Genomic DNA, 21,229 nt, shown 5'->3' on the forward strand with positions numbered 1-21,229 from the left:
ACATCTGAGGGCTGAAATTTAATGCCAGCCCAGGCATTAAAGTCCATGAGACCTTTGTCTCCAATTAACCACCAAAAAGCTGGAAGTGAAACTGCGACTCCAGTGGTTACGAGTACCAGCTTCGAGCACAAAAGCTTAGGGACAGCACCGAGGATCCAAGTTCAAGTACCAAAAAATAAAATAATAATAATAAATTAAATATAAAGAATATATACAGGGGCTGGGGATATGGCCTAGTGGCAAGAGTGCCTGCCTCGGATACACGAGGCCCTAGGTTCGATTCCCCAGCACCACATATACAGAAAACGGCCAGAAGCGGTGCTGTGGCTCAAGTGGCAGAGTGCTAGCCTTGAGCGGGAAGAAGCCAGGGACAGTGCTCAGGCCCTGAGTCCAAGGCCCAGGACTGGCAAAAAAAAAAAAAAAAAAAAAAAGAATATATACATATACAGAGAATGTGTATATCTGTATATGCATATACACATGTGTACATATACAAAATATGTGTATGTGTGTACATATGTGCACACATGTGTGTACATACACATGTGTGTATATAAAGAAAGCGTTTTTTTCTACTCAAAACTGATAAATTTCAGAAATTTTAGAAAACTAGAAACCACCATTCCCTGGCCTTAGTGTTAAAAGTCACACAGGCAAACTACAGTACTCTGGAGAAGGGGGAGGTATGATGCGTGTATTAACAGTACAAAAGGGCACATTCCACCAGGGGCGGGAAATGTCAAAGGACCATGAAATCATTTGGTACTTGGTAGGACACATATTTGTCTCATATGCTTCTTGTTGGCTATACATGATCATCTGCCTACATTGATACTATTGTATGGCTTGAGAAAGATGTTATAAACACCCAAATGGCCCTTGGAAGAACATAGGTTTTCCAAACATCCAAGCAGACCAAACCTATTGCCACGTCAGGTCTGAGTGCTCACTGTTCCATCTGATTAGTATACTCTTCCCCAAGATCTTTGCCTGGCTTGTTCCCCACTTCACCAAGGTAATTACTCAAATGTTACCTCCTCTGAGACCTGCTCCATACAAAACAATTGGCCAGTTTCCACATATCCCACCCAAACTTACTATCATGCTGTTTTAGATTTTTATCATAGCACTTACATTACATATTTTTCCTTGAATTTTGAGTCTCTCCCACTAGAACATAAGCTCCATGAGTACAAGGGCTTTATCTGGTTCATATCTATATATAGTTGAGTACTTAGCACTGCTGAGTAAGAAGCCACTTACCGTTGTCAGAACACGCATAATTGTGTCTATATGCCACCGTTTAGAAGGTGCATACCTGAAAAAACAAAGACGAGGGGAGTAAAGTTTAAATGTCTAAACAGCACTGTATTCAGTGATTTTTCAAAAACCCCATCTATCCTACAGTCTTTCCTAGGTTCCTTGGTGAACCGACATTTGAACATGTAACCCATCAGCAATCACCATTTCAAAAGATGATGAGATATAATTGAGTTCAGACATTTCCCATAATACTGAAATAGGAGTGGCTGAACTGAGAAATGAGCCTTTGTCTCAGTTTCTCAGAAAACAAATCATACAAGTCAAGGTATGAAGAATAAAGGAAGAAAGGAGATATTTCCCTGACCCAGACAACTCCAGGACTGAGAACTCAGTTCCTTAAATTCAGAGTGGAAAGAATAATCCTACTACTAAAATCTTGAGGTGTTTCCTACTTCAAGTTTTACACAGAACTTCTATTGAGATGCTATAATTTTTCTATTTTTTCACTTTAAAAAAATCATCACAAGGTTAAAGGAAATTACAAGTGGGATTTTGTTTGGTCTCAGCATACTTAAATGCTGGCTATAATGGTTTTCTCATAGGAAAAATAATTTAGAGCCTGAAATAAATGTTATGTGTTTTTAAATGTTTATAGCCTTTTCCCCATGTTTAAAGATGCTTTCAAAAATCTGTAAGCTCCTTTTACCGATAAAGTAAAAACTAAATCTTACTTTTCTGCAGCAAGAAAGATTCCAGATGCACAATCTGCTTTAAATTCTGGCTCACATGAATCCAGAAAATAAAGTAATTCCTTCATCATGCCTCGGATATTATTTCCATTTACCAGAGCAAAACTCAATTCCATAGCACGCCTTACAGGGGGAAAAGATTAAAAAAGAAAAAATTACAGTGAGAATGAAACAGAGATTCAGGTATGCTCCCTCTGAATACCAAAAGCACTGGCAGATATATTAAAGTCTTTGCCCAACCTGGTAATCTCAATTTTTATGAGCAATATAACCAAGGAGATTTGTGTGTAATCAAAGTTCTGATATTCTCAATCATGACTTTAACACTTTTCTTCAAAAATCTCAAGCTGAGCACCCAATGGCTCACACCTGTAATCCTAGCTACTCAGGAGGTCGAAATCTTGAGAATTTCAGTTCAAAGCCAGCCTGGGCAGAAAAATCTGTGACACTCTTATCTCCAATTAGCTACTGTTAACCTGTTCTGTGCAAACAAAAAGGACTGGCTATCAATAAATGCATGTTAACTGAATGACTTCAGAGACCATTTTAAATCTTTGTTCTAGATTTGAACACATGACAAAAGTTCACTGGAACTAACCACAGATGGGCTTTACAAATGTCTATAGTTCTAAAAGAATCATCAGAGTTATTCCACTGAGGGGGATTTATGCCTTTTGAGAGTGCTCCTGGCTGCTTCATAGTATTCATGGATGTAATAGTCTTAATTCATTTGCCCGAGTATCCTAGGTTACAAGTACTATGGAAAATGTGTGCTGTCAGTAATTTGAGTTTCAGCATTGTGTTGAGACACTTAGCCGATGGATCACTCCTAATTTCATCCTCCAGCACACACACATAGTACCTATGCTTATTTAACCACTTATTTGTACCTGTTATATTTCACCAAAGAACCAAGATAACTTCAGTGTGCCTTGTGTATTTCCTACTGGTCTCCGAATTGATCTCAACTGCTCTTGTCAATTCTTTCTAAAAGCAGGATTAACTCTGGAGAGAGTTTATCCATGAACATAGTGACTAAATACAGAAATGTCAACATTCTTCTCTCAAAACCAGTACAAACTATCAACTAGAGGAGTACACAGAACAATCAATAATCTAATTTTAACATCTCACTTCATTTAACAGAAAAACTGAACTGAAAAACAGCTTGTTACCGTTTTATTGAGACATCCAAATCTTTTAGACAATCCACAATTGTGCTTCTGTGCCTCTGTACAGCATTATGATCTGTTTGCACAGTCTTCAACAAAGATGTCAGTGCTACATATCTAGATAAAACGAAGTTTCACAGGAACAGTTAAAATATAGTTTAATCCAGCCCAGTGGCTCACCCCTGTAATGTTAGATACCCAGGAGGCAGAGATTTGAGAACTGGAGTTCCAAGCCAGACCAGGCATTATAGTGCGTGAGATTCTTATCTCCATTTAACCACTGGAAAACAAAGTGGTGCTGTGGCTCAAGGTGGTAGAGCACTAGCTTTGAGCACAAAGAGGCTCAGAGACAGCACCCATGCCCCTGAGTTCAAGCCTCAGAACCCACCCCCCCCCAAAAAAAAAGAATATAGCAAGCAAGAAAGCTTTCAATTGAACTTTGCTTTTACAAAGACTATTCAAGCTTCTAAAAGTAACTGACTTGGTTCTTTCAAAACCTTCCAAATAGAAAAATAAAGCAAGCGTAAGTACATTGTCAGGCTACCTTATCCTCAAAATGCAAGAAGAAATTATTTTAATTTTACTACTTGAGACTTCTCTATTTTTATTTGACATTGGGACCAAACTGCTCTTTAAATCCAATGTTTAAACATATTTTTAGAACATGAATTAGAGTGTCACAGGTTTATTTTCATTTCTATGATTACCATAGTAGAAAAAAAATCCTGATTGAGACTGTTACTACCAATTAACCACTAAAAAGTCGGAAGTGGAGCTTTTGCTTTGAGGGCAAAAAGCTATAAGCAAGAGTACAAGGCCCTGAGTTCAGGCCCCAATATTGGCACAAAACAAAAGAAAACAAAACAAAAAACAGAAGATTAGTTTGAAAACCAAACTAAAACTAACATCCTGTAATTGAAGTTCTACATGCATCACATTACACACACACACACACAATATCACACTTTTATGTATATACGCAAATATACACATGTGAACTGTATACATATATGTGTATATATATATTGTGTGTGTGTATATATATATATATATAGTCTTTGAGTAAAATCACATTTGATAATCCTGAGTTTCTAATACCCAACGTGTAAGATCTTTTTTCAATTGACTTACCTAATATTTTTGTCATTGTTCAATAAGAAACGACCCAGAATATTTATGGCTAGAACCTAAAGAGAAGTAGCATAAGTTAATTATATTGTTTCCTGACTAAGAAATCAATTCCTAGCCTCTGTGTTAGAAACTATTTAAGGTGTACTTGGTATCTATAGACTGCTAGAAAAAAGAAAAGAAAATCTGAACTTGTAAAAACCATATTGTTTCAATAGTAATTGCTAGGTTATGCTAAAATGTATCAAATTACAAAATACGATTAGTCTTTGCACCCATTTCTTGACATACAACTCTTAAATTCCTTGAAATTTCATTGTACCTCTTAGTTCTAATGAGTTAACTTTGACTGGACACCTGGATTATTCACAAGGCTTCAAAGTATCTGTTCCAAAATATCTTTAAGTACAAAAAGGGAAAAATAATACCTTCACAGTGAAGAGATCCTGCCAAATGATAACAGTTTAAATCATGGTATGATGAACTGAAGAGGGCTCATCATTCTCATGGTAGATTTGCCAAAAAGCATAACCATAATCCATAGTCATGACAAAACTATCAAACAGATACAAATTGAAGTACATTCTACTTAGAATGTTTTTTTTTTTTTTTTTTTTACAATTCCAGCCAGACTCAGGTGGCTCATGCCTGTAATCATAACTACTTAGAAGGCTGCAAAGCCAGAGGCAGGCAGGAAAGGTTCAATTAACTACCAAAAGACCAGAAGGGAAGCTGTGACTCAAATGGTAGAGCACCAGCCTTGAGTGAAAAAGCTAACAGACAGTGCCCAAGCCCTAAGTTCAAGCCCTAGTACTGACACAATATAATAATAATAATATAAAACATGTCAAAGTCATACTACAAGACAAAAAATAAAGACCCAGTAACTGTCATACATTAGAGGAGACTTAAGGAGACAAAACAGATGTAATGTGGAATCATGGATTAGCTCTTTTAACAACAAAAAAAAAATTTTAATTGAATAAAGTCTATAATTAATAATATAGTGCCAATATTAATTTATTGGTCATAATATTAGAAGATGCTCAATTTTTCAAGATCTTAACATTAGGTAAAGCTGGGTTAAGAGTGCAACATGTATGGTAATTACTTTTGTAATTAAGTCTACAATTAGTTCAAATAAAAGTTTATTAAAAGTGACAAAAAGAAAATGAATAAGTATGCATCTATAAGCATATATGAATATGGCTAAAGCAGCTCAAAAATGACTTTCCGGGCTGGGAATATGGCTAGTGGCAAGAGTGCTTGCCTCCTACACATGAAGCTCTCGGTTTGATTCCCCAGCACCACATATATGGAAAACGGCCTGAAGGGGCACTGTGGCTCAGGTGGCAGAGTGCTAGCCTTGAGCGGGAAGAAGCCAGGGGTGGTGCTCAGGCCCTGAGTCCAAGGCCCAGGACTGGCCAAAAGAAAAAATGAGTTTCCTTCTGGAAAGAGAAAGGAAAACTATATGGGAAAGCTACAAGGCAGACATTTCTCTCCCTGTATACATGTGGTACCAACTGACTTTCTGATTCTACATGTTCATTTCTAAAACAAAAAGAAATTCAGAAGCCAAGTAGCAGTGGCTCACACCTATAATCCTAGCTACTCAAGTGGCCAAGAACTATGGTTCAAAGCCAGCTGTACCAGGAAAATCCATGAGACTGTTATCTCCAACTAACAACTGAAAGAGCCAGAAGTGGAGCTGTGGCACATAAAAGCTCAGAGTCAACGCCCAGGCCATCCCTGAGTTCAAGTACCAGGATCAGCACGCATACAAAAAAAAATTTACTCGGGGGCTGGGGATATAGCCTAGCGGCAAGAGTGCCTGCCTCGGATACACGAGGCCCTAGGTTCGATTCCCCAGCACCACATATACAGAAAATGGCCAGAAGCGGCGCTGTGGCTCAAGTGGCAGAGTGCTAGCCTTGAGCGGGAAGAAGCCAGGGACAGTGCTCAGGCCCTGAGTCCAAGGCCCAGGACTGGCAAAAAAAAAAAAAAAAAAAAATTTACTCAAATATTATGTCTTGTCTTCTTTGAAATAATGAATACAACTCAAATCAACAATACCTATCTAGTTACACCTATCTTCTTACAAATGTGATTATAATCAGTGTTAAACATTTAATGCGGGGAAAATGATATTTCCCATACAGAAAATACAGCATTGTGAATCATTACATCATTCCTTTGTAGTAAAACCAAGTTCCAAATGGCATCTATTTCCAAAGCCCAAAGTAATCATTCTCAATAAAATGTCTAGGGGGAAGAAAAGATCTATAAAACTTACTCGTAGTCCACTCTCTGATTTAATGTCCATGATAGTCAAAACCGTTTCATAAAGAATAGCGTTTCCTACATTTTTACTAGTCTCTGTATTAGTGGCAACCTAAAAAAAACAGGAGATAACGTATAAGTGATAAGATAACGCATCCAAAAGTTATATGGCAATAACAACAGACATTTCCAAATAGTGAACAAAAATTTGCTCCAACTAGTAATCACAACTATTCTACTCCTGCTAGACAAAAATGAGTATATGCTACAGTCTCGTTGGGCCAACTCACCTGTGCTAATATATCATTCATAGCTTCGCTTGAGTCATCGTCATTTCGTCCTAAAATTCTTAATAACCGTAAGATTCGTACCTAATATACAAAACATGAGAAGCATCAACAAATTATGCACAGTAAAAAGAGACCTTACTTGATATGAAATTCAAATAACTTAAATGAACTCTCAGTTCCCCAGAGAAACAGTCAAAAATCAAACAAGAATTTTAAACTTTTTTTTGCCAGTCCTGGGGCTTGAACTTAGGAACTGAGCACTGTCCCTTGCTTCCTTCTGCTCAAGGCCCAGTACTCTACCACTTGAGCCACAGCGCCACTTCCAGCTTTTTCTGTTCATGTGGTGCTGAAGAATCAAACTCAGGGCTTCGTGCATGCTAAGCAAGCACTCTACCACTAAGATACACTCTCAGCCCCTTAAACATTATTTTTAGAAGCTAAATAGCTTCTATAGCTAATAAAATCACTGGACAACCTACCCCCCTTCGGTACCTCACAGTTAAAGAATACAACTTACAGAGACCTATTATATTGATAACCATATCAAGAACAATTATTTTTGACTATTAAAACTTGGGGAAGGGGGGCAGTCCTGGGGCTTGAACTCAGGGCCTGAGCATTGTCCCTGGCTTCTTTTTGCTCAAGGCAAGCACTCTACCACTTGAGCCACAGTGCCACTTCCAGCTTTTTCTGTGTTTGTGGTGCTGAGGTATCGAACCCAAGGCTTCATGCACACTAGACAAGCACTCAACCATAAGGCCACATTCCCAACCCCTGACTATTAAAACCTTTAGCTTATTAACCTAATAAATGGAGAAGTATGTCTGTGCTCATTAACATAATTAAATTAAAAATACCAAATTTCTACCCAGTACAAACTAAAAAGAAATGGTCTATTCAAAAGGGCATTCAATTTATAGATACTCAAAATATTTTTTCAACCTTACCTGCAAAAAAGGGTCACTGATACCAGAAACATCATGTTCTGGGGAATATCCGGACATAATGAGGTTCTTTAGGATACGAACTAATTGGGGCACAAGCTGTAGAAAAGAAAGATGTATCAAAAAAAATAGTGATTATGTAAGACTGTCTCTTGAATAAGCAGGTCCTTTGGTTTAGAAAAAGGATACAAGGATCTGCATCCAAGAAAATTCTATTGATATAAACATATGATGGATATTTGAAAAATATAATTTAGAAGTACCTAAGCTTATGCCAAATCCAAGAAACAGTAAGTAGTTTGTCTGGACAAAAAAAAAAAAAAACCCTACATTTTTTTAACTCCAGATATATATGTATGAGAAACTATTATAAACTATAACAGTAGGCCAGAGAGCCTTTTGTAATCAAATTAAACAAGTGTCTTTGAGCATACTTCCTTTCAACTTTTACAGTACTTGACATGTGCAGGTGGCAAAAAAATGTTCAGTTTTCATCCACTCAAACATTTGTGTATAAAAGGTTATCATACCAAAATATAACTGGTAATCCTACTAAAATCATATTTAAAATATACCACACATCAAATAAAAAAAAATGCTTTCCTCTTAAAGCTAGTTATATCCTTTTCCAACAAATGTCAGGGATACCAAAACCATCAAGATTACCCAAATGGAAAAGATGCAGAAAGAAAATAAACCTTTCACCTTAAGAAGATACCAAAGCCAAGAATAATTCTTCTCCCTATTCTTAACTCATATGACACAATGTTGTTATAATTTAATATGAGCACTCGATTATACATACTTATTTATGGCCTGTTGTCTGATCTTACCAATGTTATTATACATTCCTTATGGTCAGAAATTCCCTTGTCCTTTCTTTACTTAGTCCCATTAAGAGTCATAACACATAGTAGAAGCAATATTATTGCCAACCCGCACTTATAGATGCTATAAATATTAGCACTCATTTCATTTTTGTTGATGAACTATTTGATTTTGAAGCCTACTCCAAAATGTTCACCACAATAGGAATTTTTCCAGTCTACCACATGAAAACTTAATTTGTCCACATAAACAACTCTAATGACATAAAGTTAAGAAATATCCAAAGTGAACTATATGGTATCTTTTTTGTAGGTCATTTACACAGTCTCAACTCTGCTACAACTCAATGTTTTCCTCATTGTATTTACACCCTATTCCTTCCCATTCCTTGGGCCTCAAAGGGGACCAAGATTAAAATGAAAGCCAAGCTATACCCAAGGCATGCACCCAAAACATTCAAAACATTAAGGCCACTTCTAAATGCAAGAAAACACAATCAGTATGAGCTTAAATATTTAAGTTTGGCCATAACATTTCAGAATTTAGTGATTTATAAGTCATCACTAAAATCTAATTTGGACAACTCCAAGAATAAATCATATCTATGCCCCGGAGATCTATAAATTCTAAACAAATCCTTAAAAATCTGTCTACTGTGGGCAAACTTGTGTTATAGATAGGCAGCTCACCTTGCATACTTCCCAATGGTCTGCTTTTTTGTACTATACATAACCCTAATTATTTTTTAAATTCTGGTTTAGTTCTTGGAGAAGTCCTTTTTTCCTTGGGCTACTAAATTCAGAAATTGTTTTATTCACTGCCAAAAAGGCCAGCACATCACATAAGATTACCCTGGGACAGAAAGCACATGTCTAAGTGTTCAGCATACAAATTCTTGGAACCCAGCTTTATTTTCCAGACAAAATGCAAATTACTAAAACTGATGACAGGACAAACGAAGTAAGATGACAAAGGGAAAGGCTGCAGCCATGAAAATCAGTTGGTGCCCACCTGCTCTACCTCTACTTTTTTTTTTTTTTTTTTTTTTTTTTGCCAGTCCTGAGGCTTGAAATCTTTCAGCTCAAGGCTAGCACTCTACCACCTGAGCCACAGTGCCACTTCCAGCTTTTATTGTGTATGTGGTACTGAGGAATGGAACACGGGGCTTCATGCATGCTGGGCAAGCACTCTACCCTAGGCCAAACTCCTGGCCCTCTAAATTCTTTTAGTAGTCTAAAACTTCTAGGCAAGATTAAGTCCAGGTAAGAGGAAAATAAAAGCTCAAAGTCTGAACTGAAGGTTCAGAAGTACAGATGGAGCTTTGTAAAGAATGAGATGACTCTAAAATATCTACTTCAAAAAGAAGCAGTGTTTTGTGTCAGCTCTCCAGACAGACCTGGAAATGCAATCACCAAAGCCACTGGGAAACTGCTCAGTTTCTCAAGTGAAGATTAGGGAAAGGCAGAGGAGGAGGCTTACAACTGAGGGAAGGCTGCAACTGAAATCCAAGGCTGTCTTTGGAATCAGGAGTTTTAAGTGATAAGACAAAAACTGGACTAGGGAGTTAGCCAAAAATGCTACAACAAATAACTCACAGTATTAAGCACAGCTTCAGCATTAGTATAGTTTAAAAGCCACACTTGTGGATGAATACACAAAAGCTACTGAAGACCTAATGCCAGCATGCACCATCTAAAAGAGGGTTAATTCTTACCTTTTCATTCTAACATACAGCAGGATTCCAAACAGACAACAGGAACAAAACATACAAAGCAAGCATTAGGGACAGATATGGGTCTCATACTATTTTACAATAATTTAATCAAGACATGAACATCTAAGGGGGATAAAAGCCAAAAAAAATAATAATAACTGCTGTTAGATCTAAACTACAAATGAGCCTGACATGGAGTGGTCAGCAGTAGGAAAGGAATTAAATGCATGTAACTTCCAAAAAGAGTCTGGGTGTTCTTTCTGTGGAAAACAACATGGAAAAATAAAAATGTTCACTTTAAAATGCTTTAAAAGTTGTGAAGAGGGCTGGGGATATAGCCTAGCGGCAAGAGTGCCTGCCTCGGATACACGAGGCCCTAGGTTCGATTCCCCAGCACCACATATACAGAAAACGGCCAGAAGCGGCGCTGTGGCTCAAGTGGCAGAGTGCTAGCCTTGAGTGGGAAGAAGCCAGGGACAGTGCTCAGCCCCTGAGTCCAAGGCCCAGGACTGGCAAAAAAAAAAAAAAAAAAAAAAAAAAAAGTTGTGAAGAGGCCAGGCGCTGGTGGTAAACCTAGCTACTGAGGAGGCTGAAGCCAGCCCCGGCAGGAAAGTGCAAGAGACTCGTATCTCCAGTTAATCACCAGAAAACTGGAAGTGGAGCTGTGGCTCAAAGTAGTAGTTTCCTCGAGGAAAAAAGCTCAGGGACAGTGGCGGGCCCCAAGCTCAAGCCCCAGTAGAAACAAAACAAAACAAAACAAACAAAAAAAGCCTCAAATCAATGGCTCATACCTGTAATCCTAGCTACTCAGGAGGTTGAGATCTGAGGATCATAATTCAAAGCCAGCCCGAGCAGAAAAGTACCCATGAGACTTTTATCTCCAATTAACCACTCAAGAACTGGAAGTGGCAGCTGTAGCTCAAGTGTTAGCCTTGAGCACAGAAGTTCAATGACAGCATCCAGGCCCTGAATTCAAGCCCCACAACCAGCCAAAAACAGAAAAAGAAGAAGAAAAGAAAACTAGGTCTTGGGCTAGAAGCATGGTCCCAGGGGCTGAGCAGCTGTGTAGAAAGCATGAGGCTTCAGAACCAAAATGCTAGCTATTTCATCTGAGAGGAAGTCAATGGTTTACAGTGACCAATAGAGTAAAGTAATTAAAAAAATCATATTTCAGTTTGTACCTTAAAAAAAGAAAATAATCTTTAAAAAAGAAAAAGAAAATCTTACTTGTAACTGACCTCAGGCTACATTTCCTGACTCAATGTAAAAACAGATAAAATACTTGAGAGATTGGTTTGTCTGCCAAAAATGAGAGAAGACTTCTATTCTGAAAGGGAAAACATTACTAGTGCCAAATCTTAGATGCCTAAATCTGGCTTCCAGCCCTACTACACAGCAGGGCTAGTTAAATCCTTTATTCAGCTCTATAGCTTGCTTTCAAAAGAAAATCATAAGTGAGAAAATCATGTACTTTTCAGGAAAATTTATTTCTTAATAAAGAAAGACTTAGGCACACAGAACAGGACCTACCTTTCTAAAATGTGCAAGCATATCTGGGCTTCGCTCACACATTTCTGTGAGGAGGACTACAGATGTATGAAGGACACCTGAAAGAAAAGACCAATGTAAACTAAAAACAAGGCTCTACTATTGAGTTCCAGAGAACATGGCTTTGAGTTCCCAAAGGTCAATTCCAAAAGGACAGCTGCTACTTTTGCTTTTTAATCCCTCAAAGCATCTAAGCCTTATAGAGAACACAAAGAAGGTACTGCTGACTTAACACTGGTCAAATCAGCCAAATCAGAAGAGTTTTGAACAATTATGGGACCAAAATAATTACATTAACAATGAGAGTATGTCTCTCTGAAAATATCTAGAACTGGGGCTGGGGATATGGCCTAGTGGCAAGAGTGCCTGCCTCATATACATGAGGCCCTGGGTTCGATTCCCCAGCACCACATATACAGAAAATGGCCAGAAGTGGCGCTCTGGCTCAAGTGGCAGAGTGCTAGCCTTGAGCAAAAAGAAGCCAGGGACAGTGTCCAAGCCCCAGGACTGGCCAAAAAAAAAGAAAATATCCAGAACTCTTGCTTAAAATTAATATAAGCTAAGGGCTGGGAATATGGCCGAGTGGTAGAGTGCTTGCCTCTCATACATGAAGCCCTGGGTTTGATTCCCCAGCACCACATATACAGAAAAAGCTAGAAGTGGCACTATGGCTCAAGTGGTAGAGTGCTAGCCTTGAGCAAAAAGAAGCCAGGAACAGTGCTCAGGCCCTGAGTTCAAGCCCCAAAACTGGAAAGAAACAAAAAACAAACAAAAGTAACATAAGCTAAATTTCTTTTGCTGCAAACCTACCATATAAGCTATTAGCTCAGTCTTCACATGATTAAAAAGAAAAATCTTAATACAATTTTAAATTTCCAGATAAAATGTACCAAAATTCCAAGATAATTATAATGACAAAGTTACTTGTTCCAAAATCAGTAAAGAGAATATTACAATACTTTTCACTAAGTAATGAGTGCCCTAAACATTCCTTTATTTGAGTAGTGAACGTTCTGTAACTGTATCACTGAATTATCAAATTAAATATATAGTAATATTCTATTCTCTTAGCATCTAAAATAAATTTCCTCACTTAGAACTCATTTTACTGATTTCAAGATAAGAATAAAACTGTTTGGGGAAAGGACAGTCACATTCTACTTAATTCCTCTGAAGTTTTATGTAAAGATAACTGAGTAGCTATTATAAATTCCTATTACAAATAACTCAAAAGGTTTTTTGGGGTTTTTTTGTCAGTCATGGGGCTTGAACTCAGAACCTGGGTGCTGTCCTTGAGCTCTTTTTGCTCAAGGCTAGCACTCTACACTTTCAGCTACAGTACCACTTGTATTTTTTCTAGTAGTTAATTGGAGATAAGAGTCTCATGGACTTTCCTGCCTGAGCTGGCTTTGAACTGTGATCCTCAGATCTCAGCTACCTGAGCAGCTAGGATTACAGGCATGAGCCACCAGTGCCCAGCTTCTATAGTCTTAGACTCTTTTTTTTTGTTGTCCGTCCTAGGGCTTGAACTCAGGGCCTGGTTTTTGTCCCTGGGCTTTTTCACTCAAGACTAGCATTCTACCATCCGGAGCCACAGCTCCACTTCCAGTTGTCTGGTGGTTAGAGATAAGAGTCTCACGGACTTTCCTGCCTGGGCTGGCTTTGAATTGCTGATCCTCAGAACTCAACTTCCTAAATCACTAGTATTACAAGGCATGAGCCACTGGGGCCCACAATGAAGAAAAAAAATTAGTATAAAATAGCCAAGAAATAAAAGAATTCATAGATATGAAAAAAATCAAAGGTAGGATTTTTAAAAATCATACTGAATACTATTAAGAGAGAACCAGAGCTGAAAGTTAAGTTTACCTCACTAGTAAAGCAATAATTATAAACTAGGGGGTATCTGAGTAGAAAAGATATTTGGCAGGTAGACCTTCCTGGAAAACTAAGCACATGGAGCTGACACAGCCTTCCGCCTTTTCTCTTTCCCTTTTGCACTCAGTACTTCGTGAGTTCATCTAAATCACATTACCATGGTTCTTCTCATTCAATAAATTTTTTGTTGCTGGCAAAAACATCTCCATAAGTTCAGGAACCTTCCTGATGACATGAACAGCACACAGTGCTGCCTATTAAAAAAGAGAGAAGGGAGGGGGGGATAAAAATATTATTTCAAATAAGCCAAGGACAGAGCAACCTGCAGAAGATATTAAGACATCATTCAACCTAAAAATATAAACTGCAGATGCTATAAATTTGATATTACATTTTTTAGTAATATCCTGTCTCCAACTGACTCTAACACCTAGAAAATCACTTGAGGGAGGGGGACTAGGAGTAAAGGAAGGATTTGAAACATACTTAACTAGTAGTCACTAAATAAAATAGTATTACTAACTTATTTACCAGAAAGAAAGGTATGTTTGAGATTGATCTTGGTTACCCATCAAAGTAGCCATTTGGATACAATACCAAAAGCTTAGAGGGATTAATAGATTTCTGCTAACTCCTCTCCTGTTACTATAGAAAGTGAAGAGACTAATCTGAAGGAAAGATTTTTGGTGTTTTTTTTTTTTTTTTTTCTTCCAGTCCCAGGGCGTGAGCTCAGGGCCTGAGCACTGTCCCTGGTTTAATTTTGCTCAAGGATAGCACACTACCACTTGAGCCACAGCACCACTTCTGGCTTTTTTCTACATATGTGGTGCTGAGGAATCAAACCCAGGGCTTCATGTGTACAAGGCGCGCACTTTACCAACACTGAAGGAATGTTTTATTTAATGCAATGTGCCTTCTAAACAGGAATCTGCAGTCTTCAAGAAAAAGTACTGGTTTACAAATTAAGAATTTAATTTTGTGCACAGCTATCATTAACTGTCATCCTAGGAAATGGCTTACCCTTTTCAATGAGTTTCTCATACTGTTAATAGCTTCAGTAAATACCAACCAATGTGATATTTCTTCAACCTCATGTAGGAAGGCTTTAGGGTTAAAGCATAATTTAAAACTGGACAAAATGTTTATACCAATAAATAAGAGCAGGCTAGTTAGGAAAATAAGATCATCTCTCCTCAGATACATACATTTACAAGAGTTCTATACCATTCCCTCATAATTCTCTAGGTTCCAATGGCATCAGTACAGACATGAGCACTAATTATTAGCATAAAAGTTAACACATAAAGATCTGTTCATTATCACTTCATTTTTATACTGTTTAGAATTAGATAATTTAGAAAGAAATTAAATGTGCCTACTAGGACATCCAGTACATCTGTTTATAAATCATCTTCTTAAAAACAGATGAGTGAAGATTTATATGTAACTAGATAAAATAGATTTATTGCACAAAGAAAATTATAATACTAGCTAAGCTTTCAAAAATAAGTAATCTGCCCTCTTATCTCCATAAAGCTCTCTAATCCAAACATTGACATTTGTTTCATTACAAATTACCTTTTTTCTTAAGTAAGAGTTGGAAGTTTTCAGGAGCTTCTCTACCTCTCCTGCAAGATCTCTGCACATTTCTGAGGACCCCATGCAGCCGAGGGTACAAAGTGCTAGCCCCTGTACAAATTGCGTGCTGTGATTAAGATCACTGCAAAAGAAAGAAAGGCAGGTAGAAACAAACATGCTCTACCAGTGCTGCCCAAAAAGAAGCTGTACAATATCACCAAGTGGTTTGGGATGACTCAGATTTCTCCAACAACAAAAGTAACAGTATTAATCAGAAAGAAAACATTTATTCCAACTTTATTATAATACAGTGAACACTATTATAATAGTGAATACTACAGTGAACGCTTTATCATAATACAGTGAATACAATACAGTGAGCTAACAAGTCACTACTATAGATTAACTACCTTGGAAGCCAGCCCAAGCTCCATATGTCTTGTGAAAAAAGGAAACCCCCACTCATTAACTATTCATTTTATTAAAACTCAACTCTTTAAAATTTTTTGGTAGAACTGAGGAACCATCCCAGGATCTTGTACACACTAGGCAAGTACTTCACCACTGAGTTACACAGCCAGCTTTAAATACCAACAATTTTTTTTTCCTTTTTAAGAAAGGGTCTTGCTATATAAGCTAGCCTCAAATTCACAGTTCTTCTATCCCCATCTGCTAAGTGCTGGAATCACAGGCTAAATCAATTCTTTGCTTTGTTGTTGTTGTTTTTTTGCCAGTCCTGGGGCTTGGACTCAGGGCCTGAGCATTGTTCCTGGCTTCTTTTTGCTCAAGGCTAGTACTCTACCACTTGAGCTACAGCTCCATTTCCGGCCTTTTCTATATATGTGGTGCAGAGGAATTGAACCTAGGGCTTCATGTATATGAGCACTTTACGACTAGTCCATATTTCCAGCCAGGCTAAATCAATTCTGACTGCACATTTTCAAAATATTCTAAAAGAAGGGGTGACACTGTCCATAAAGAAATGTATATATTACCTTTGTGAAATGGTAATTTCTCTATTTAACACCTTAATAATAATATTTAAATATTCTCCATAAGTTTCTTCTGCACAGTAAAGTATAAAAGCCTCAGAAAAAGCAACTGTAAACCTGTTTCATTCTCAAGCTGAATATAAACTAGCTGCTTTTGAAAATATTTTTATCTAAAAATTAAATACTATTGCATTGTGAGTAGTGGCAGATATTTTCCACACAGAGTTATAGAAGCCTCTAACTTCAGGAACAAGTGATGATATATGTGTGACCAACAAAGAATGCAAACTTTAAAGTAAAAATTTGAATTTTGGAAAACTTGTATTTGCAATATAAGCGGAATGTTTTACCAATACTTATACCTTTCTGATGAAATTAGTGGTAATACTGATGATTTGTCTTAACAGCCCATAATAGAATGTATTAACATCTGAATAATAGGCTTAACTTGGTGACCCTATTTTTCCAAATGTACTCACTAAACTGATATAAAAATAATTTCATGGGCTGGGAATGTGGCTTAGTGGTAGAGTGCTTGCCTAGCATGCATGAAGCCCCAGGTTCAATTCCTCAGCACCACATAATACAGAAAAGGCCAGAAGTGGTGCTGTGGCTCAAGGGGTAGAGTGCTACCCTGAAGCAAAAAGAAGCCAGAGACAGTGCTCAGACCCTGAGTCCCAAGCCCAAGATGGGCAAAATAATAATTTCTCAAAGTACAAAACAGACCAATTGGTCTGAACATAATCAAGTACTACAGCATCACCAATGGCCTCAGAGTTGGCAACTGTACTTCACGTTTAAGAAATCATTACTTATTAAGAAATGTAAAGGAAGGGATAAGTCAAAGAGGGATGAGATTGTTGAAGGGGGTAACACAGATCAAGATGCACTGTATTCATATACTGCTGTGTTAATGACTCCTCTCTTGTACAACTACAGAGAGAAAGAGAGAAGGAAGGAAGCAAAGGATGGGAAGGGAGGGAGGGAAGGATTACTTGTCCAATTTTAGCAGAGTATCAAATAACATCCCTAGTTATTTTTAAAAGCCATTAGGCGTCCCTTTTCTAATTGTACCACCGGGGAGAGGCCACATTTTCCTCACCTACTTCATTTAATACGGCATAATACAGGAAACAATGTAGAAGCAGAAAGGTGCATCCAACATCTTCCTTTAGGTTAAACATTAAAGAGTTATGAAAAAATTTTAAACTATCATCTCACACAATTTTGTTTTCTGTGTGTATAGGTCCTGGGGCTTGAACTCAGGGCCTGTGGTGCTGTCCTGTGGTGCTGTCCCTGAGCTTTTGTGCACAAGGTTACTGCTCTCCAGTAACTCCACCTTCAGATTTTTGGTGGTTAGCTGGAGATAAGAGAATCATGGACTTTCCTGTCCCAGCTAGCTTCAAATCATGAACCCCAGATTTCATCCTCCTAAACAGCTAAGATTACAGAAGTGAGTCACCAGTGCTCAGCATGACATTTTTGGTTTTGTTTTTGGCAATACTGGGGTTTGAGCTCAACTACTAGAGCCACACCCTCAGTATGTTTTTTTACCTAGGGCTGACCTCAGACTATGATCCTTCTACTTACACCTTCCCAATAGCTGGGGTTCCAGATATGTAGCACCATGTTTGTTTAAACATGTGCTTGTTTGGTTAGTTAACTAGTTCCCCTCAGCTAGAGGATGCCTAGCTGATCTTACACTGTAATCAGTCCTCCTAATCTCCATCTTGCACATAAAAGTATCTTATTATTATTATTATTATTTTTTTTTTTTTTTTTGCCAGTCCTGGGCCTTGGACTCAGGGCCTGAGCACTGTCCCTGGCTTCTTTTTGCTCAAGGCTAGCACTCTGCCACTTGAGCGACAGCGCCCCTTCTGGCCGTTTTCCGTATACGTGGTGCTGGGGAATCGAACCTAGGACTTCATGTATGGGAGGCAAGCTCTCTTGCCTCTAGGCCATATCCCCAGGCCAAAGTATCTTATTTTTTATTAAGAATGTTATTTATATTAACATACAAGAGCTCTACTATTAGAACTTTTTTTTTGGGGGGGGGGGCGGTCCTGGGGCTTGAAACCAGGGCCTGGGCTCTGTCCCCAACGCTTCCTGTGCTCAAGTCTAATGCTCTACCACTTGAGCCACAGCACTACTACCAGCTTTTTCTGTTTATGTGGTACTGAGGAATCAAATCCAGGGCTTTATGCATGCTAGGTGAGCACTCTACAACTAAGCCACATTCCTAGTCCCTAGAACTCCTTTTTATTTTATTGTATGTTGTGTGTGTGTGCCAGTACTAGCATTGAACTCTCAGGTTCACAAGGCTGGCACATACCACTCCTCCAGTTCTGTTTTCTTGCTGATTAACTGGAGATAAGTCTCTTGGATATCCCTGTCCCACCTAGCTTTAAACCTCAATTCTCAGATCTTAGCATTATGAGTAGGTAGGATGCCACCACCTGGCTTATAAGTGAGGTTCTTAAAACATTAATTAATTAATTTTTGCCAGTCCTGGTGCTTGGACTCAGGGTCTGAGTGGAGTTATTGAAGAGCACTAACCTTAGGCACTATCTCTGGCTTCTTTTTGCTCAAGACTAGCACTCTACCTCTTGAGCCACAACACCACTTTCAGCTTTTTCTGTTTATGTGCTGCTGAGGAATCGAACCCAGGGCTTCAGGCATGCTAGGCAAGCACTCTCCTGCTAAGCCACATTCCTAGCCCCAGATTTAATTTTTTTTTTGGGGGGGGGATTCCTGGGGATTGGACTCAGGGCCTGAGCACTGACCCTGGCTTCTTTTTGCTTACGGCTAACACTCTACCATTTGAGCCATGGCGCCACCTCTGGCTGTTTTCTGTATATGTGGTGCTGGGGAATTGAACCCAGGGCCTCATGTATAGGAGGCAAGCACTCTTGCCACTAGGCCATATCCCCAACCCCTACTTCTGGCCATTTTCTACATGTGATGCTGGGGAATTGAACCCAGGGCTTCATGTATATGAGGCAAGCACTCTTGCCACTAGGCCATATTCCCAGCCCCCAGATTTAATTTTTTAAGAAATTAATTCTAAGGATTTTAGCATCTTAAGAGTTTTGCTAAGTCATGAATAATGAAACAATTTTTTTTTTTTTTACTAGTCCTGGGGTTTGAACTCAGGGCCCGAGCACTGTCCTTGGCTTCTTTTTACTCAAGGCTAGCACTCTGCCACTTGAGCCACAGCGCCACTTCTGGTCTTTTCTATATATGTGGTGCTGAGGAATCAAACCCAGGGCTTCATGTATGGGAGGCAAGCACTCATGCCACTAGGCTATATCCCCAGCCCCAAATATTTTATTATTAAGCATAAAAACTGTTGATACACTATGGTGCCCTATAACAAACCCACAAATATATATACATATTAATATGACTTTAAATAATAATTGAATAATTGAAAACATAAAGTCAAGTCTTTGATCAATTCTCAATTACTTGAAAAAGAAGTTCTCTTCTAAAGGCATTAGGGACTTGGCTGGATCCCATTCAAACTAAACACAAGCCAAGCAAGGTAGTATAGACAAACAAGAGGATGGTGAATTCCTGGCCAGTCTGGGCTAAACACAAAATCCTTTTGCACAGAAAAACAGGACACAGAAAAACTGTAATGTGTATTCTCCTAGCTGAGAAAGCATAAAAGCTATAGACAAGGACTATCATTTGAGTGAATCCCATTTTCTGCATGAGGAGCAGGAAAAGTTTCTTCTCCACCTCTTCTAATTTTCCCCTTTTATACTAAAATAAACACTTCCTAAATTTTATTGGGTTTTTTTGTTTTGTTTTTTGCCAGTCCTGGGGCTTGAACTCAAGGGCCTGAGCACTGTCCCTGGCTTCTTTTTGCTTACGGCTAACACTCTACCATTTGAGCCATGGCGCCACTTCCAGCTTTTTCTGTTTATGTGGTGCTGAGGAATCGAACCCAGGGGTTCATGTATCCGAGGCGAGCACTTTACCACTAGGCCATATTCTCAGCCCTCTAAATTTTTTTAAATAAACAAACACAAAGTTTTTTTTCTTTATCGGTGTGCCTCATTTTTTCCTTTTAATCAAGCCACAAACCTACACTCAGGTTTCATATTAACTATCTAACATGAACTTGCTGCCAGGCAGAAATGGCAAACTATCAGCATGTGATTCAGAGGTTGAGTAATAAGGGCAACAGAGCACGCAGGAACCAAAGTACAAAAAACTCTTTTGGAGGTCTCTAAATTGTATGAGAGAATCACACTGAACATCTAGAACATACCCTCAAGAACACCCAAGATTCCTACTCATTTTCCCCCTTGCCATCCCAGCGTTTACAACAGCTTCTGACATGTAGCAGGTGTGCAATAAATTGAACAGAGGAAATCAACTTGGCAGTCTCAATATTAATAATTATTTCATAGACAAAAAAATAAGAATTCTCCCCCAAAAGCAGGTTCATAGGTTTGCCATTTTTAAATGCTACATGTTACAAGTAAAATTAAATCACAGCTGTCATTTAAAATTTTTGTTAGTCGTTGGAAAAAAATCAATCACTAGCAACTATTAAAAATTACAAGTTTTGGGCTGGGGATATAGCCTAGTGGCAAGAGTGCCTGCCTCGGATACACGAGGCCCTAGGTTCGATTCCCCAGCACCACATATATAGAAAACGGCCAGAAGCGGCGCTGTGGCTCAAGTGGCAGAGTGCTAGCCTTGAGCAGGAAGAAGCCAGGGACAGTGCTCAGGCCCTGAGTCCAAGGCCCAGGACTGGCCAAAAAAAAAAAAAAAAAATTACAAGTTTTAAATATCCATAAATCTAATCATCTAATTCTATATCCCTACACTCTACTTTTACTTTCTGTCAA

At 38.4% G+C, this 21,229-nt stretch overlaps 1 protein-coding gene and 1 non-coding gene across 3 annotated transcripts in view; both read right to left on the minus strand.

Annotated features, from left to right (window-relative positions):
- The window catches only part of Ap1g1 (adaptor related protein complex 1 subunit gamma 1), a 67,179-nt gene that overhangs the window by 20,911 nt on the left and 25,039 nt on the right, over window positions 1–21,229 (minus strand). The window contains exons 4-14 of one of the 2 annotated variants that reach the window (XM_048355175.1): window positions 15,373–15,514; window positions 13,952–14,048; window positions 11,899–11,975; window positions 10,369–10,377; window positions 7,830–7,925; window positions 6,883–6,963; window positions 6,606–6,704; window positions 4,316–4,371; window positions 3,188–3,301; window positions 1,995–2,135; window positions 1,264–1,318 (exon numbers count right to left, since the gene is read on the minus strand). In XM_048355175.1, coding sequence (XP_048211132.1) covers window positions 1,264–1,318; window positions 1,995–2,135; window positions 3,188–3,301; window positions 4,316–4,371; window positions 6,606–6,704; window positions 6,883–6,963; window positions 7,830–7,925; window positions 10,369–10,377; window positions 11,899–11,975; window positions 13,952–14,048; window positions 15,373–15,514 — 967 coding nt within the window. The remainder of the gene's footprint in view (window positions 1–1,263; window positions 1,319–1,994; window positions 2,136–3,187; window positions 3,302–4,315; window positions 4,372–6,605; window positions 6,705–6,882; window positions 6,964–7,829; window positions 7,926–10,368; window positions 10,378–11,898; window positions 11,976–13,951; window positions 14,049–15,372; window positions 15,515–21,229) is intronic. The other variant, XM_048355176.1, reaches the window with a different exon arrangement.
- Window positions 2,780–2,864, minus strand: LOC125358897. The gene has a single exon (XR_007212425.1). It is a non-coding gene; the product is annotated as a small nucleolar RNA SNORD71 (small nucleolar RNA).

Source organism: Perognathus longimembris, chromosome 10, assembly GCF_023159225.1.
Source record: "Perognathus longimembris pacificus isolate PPM17 chromosome 10, ASM2315922v1, whole genome shotgun sequence".
NCBI classification, from domain to species: domain Eukaryota; kingdom Metazoa; phylum Chordata; class Mammalia; order Rodentia; family Heteromyidae; genus Perognathus; species Perognathus longimembris.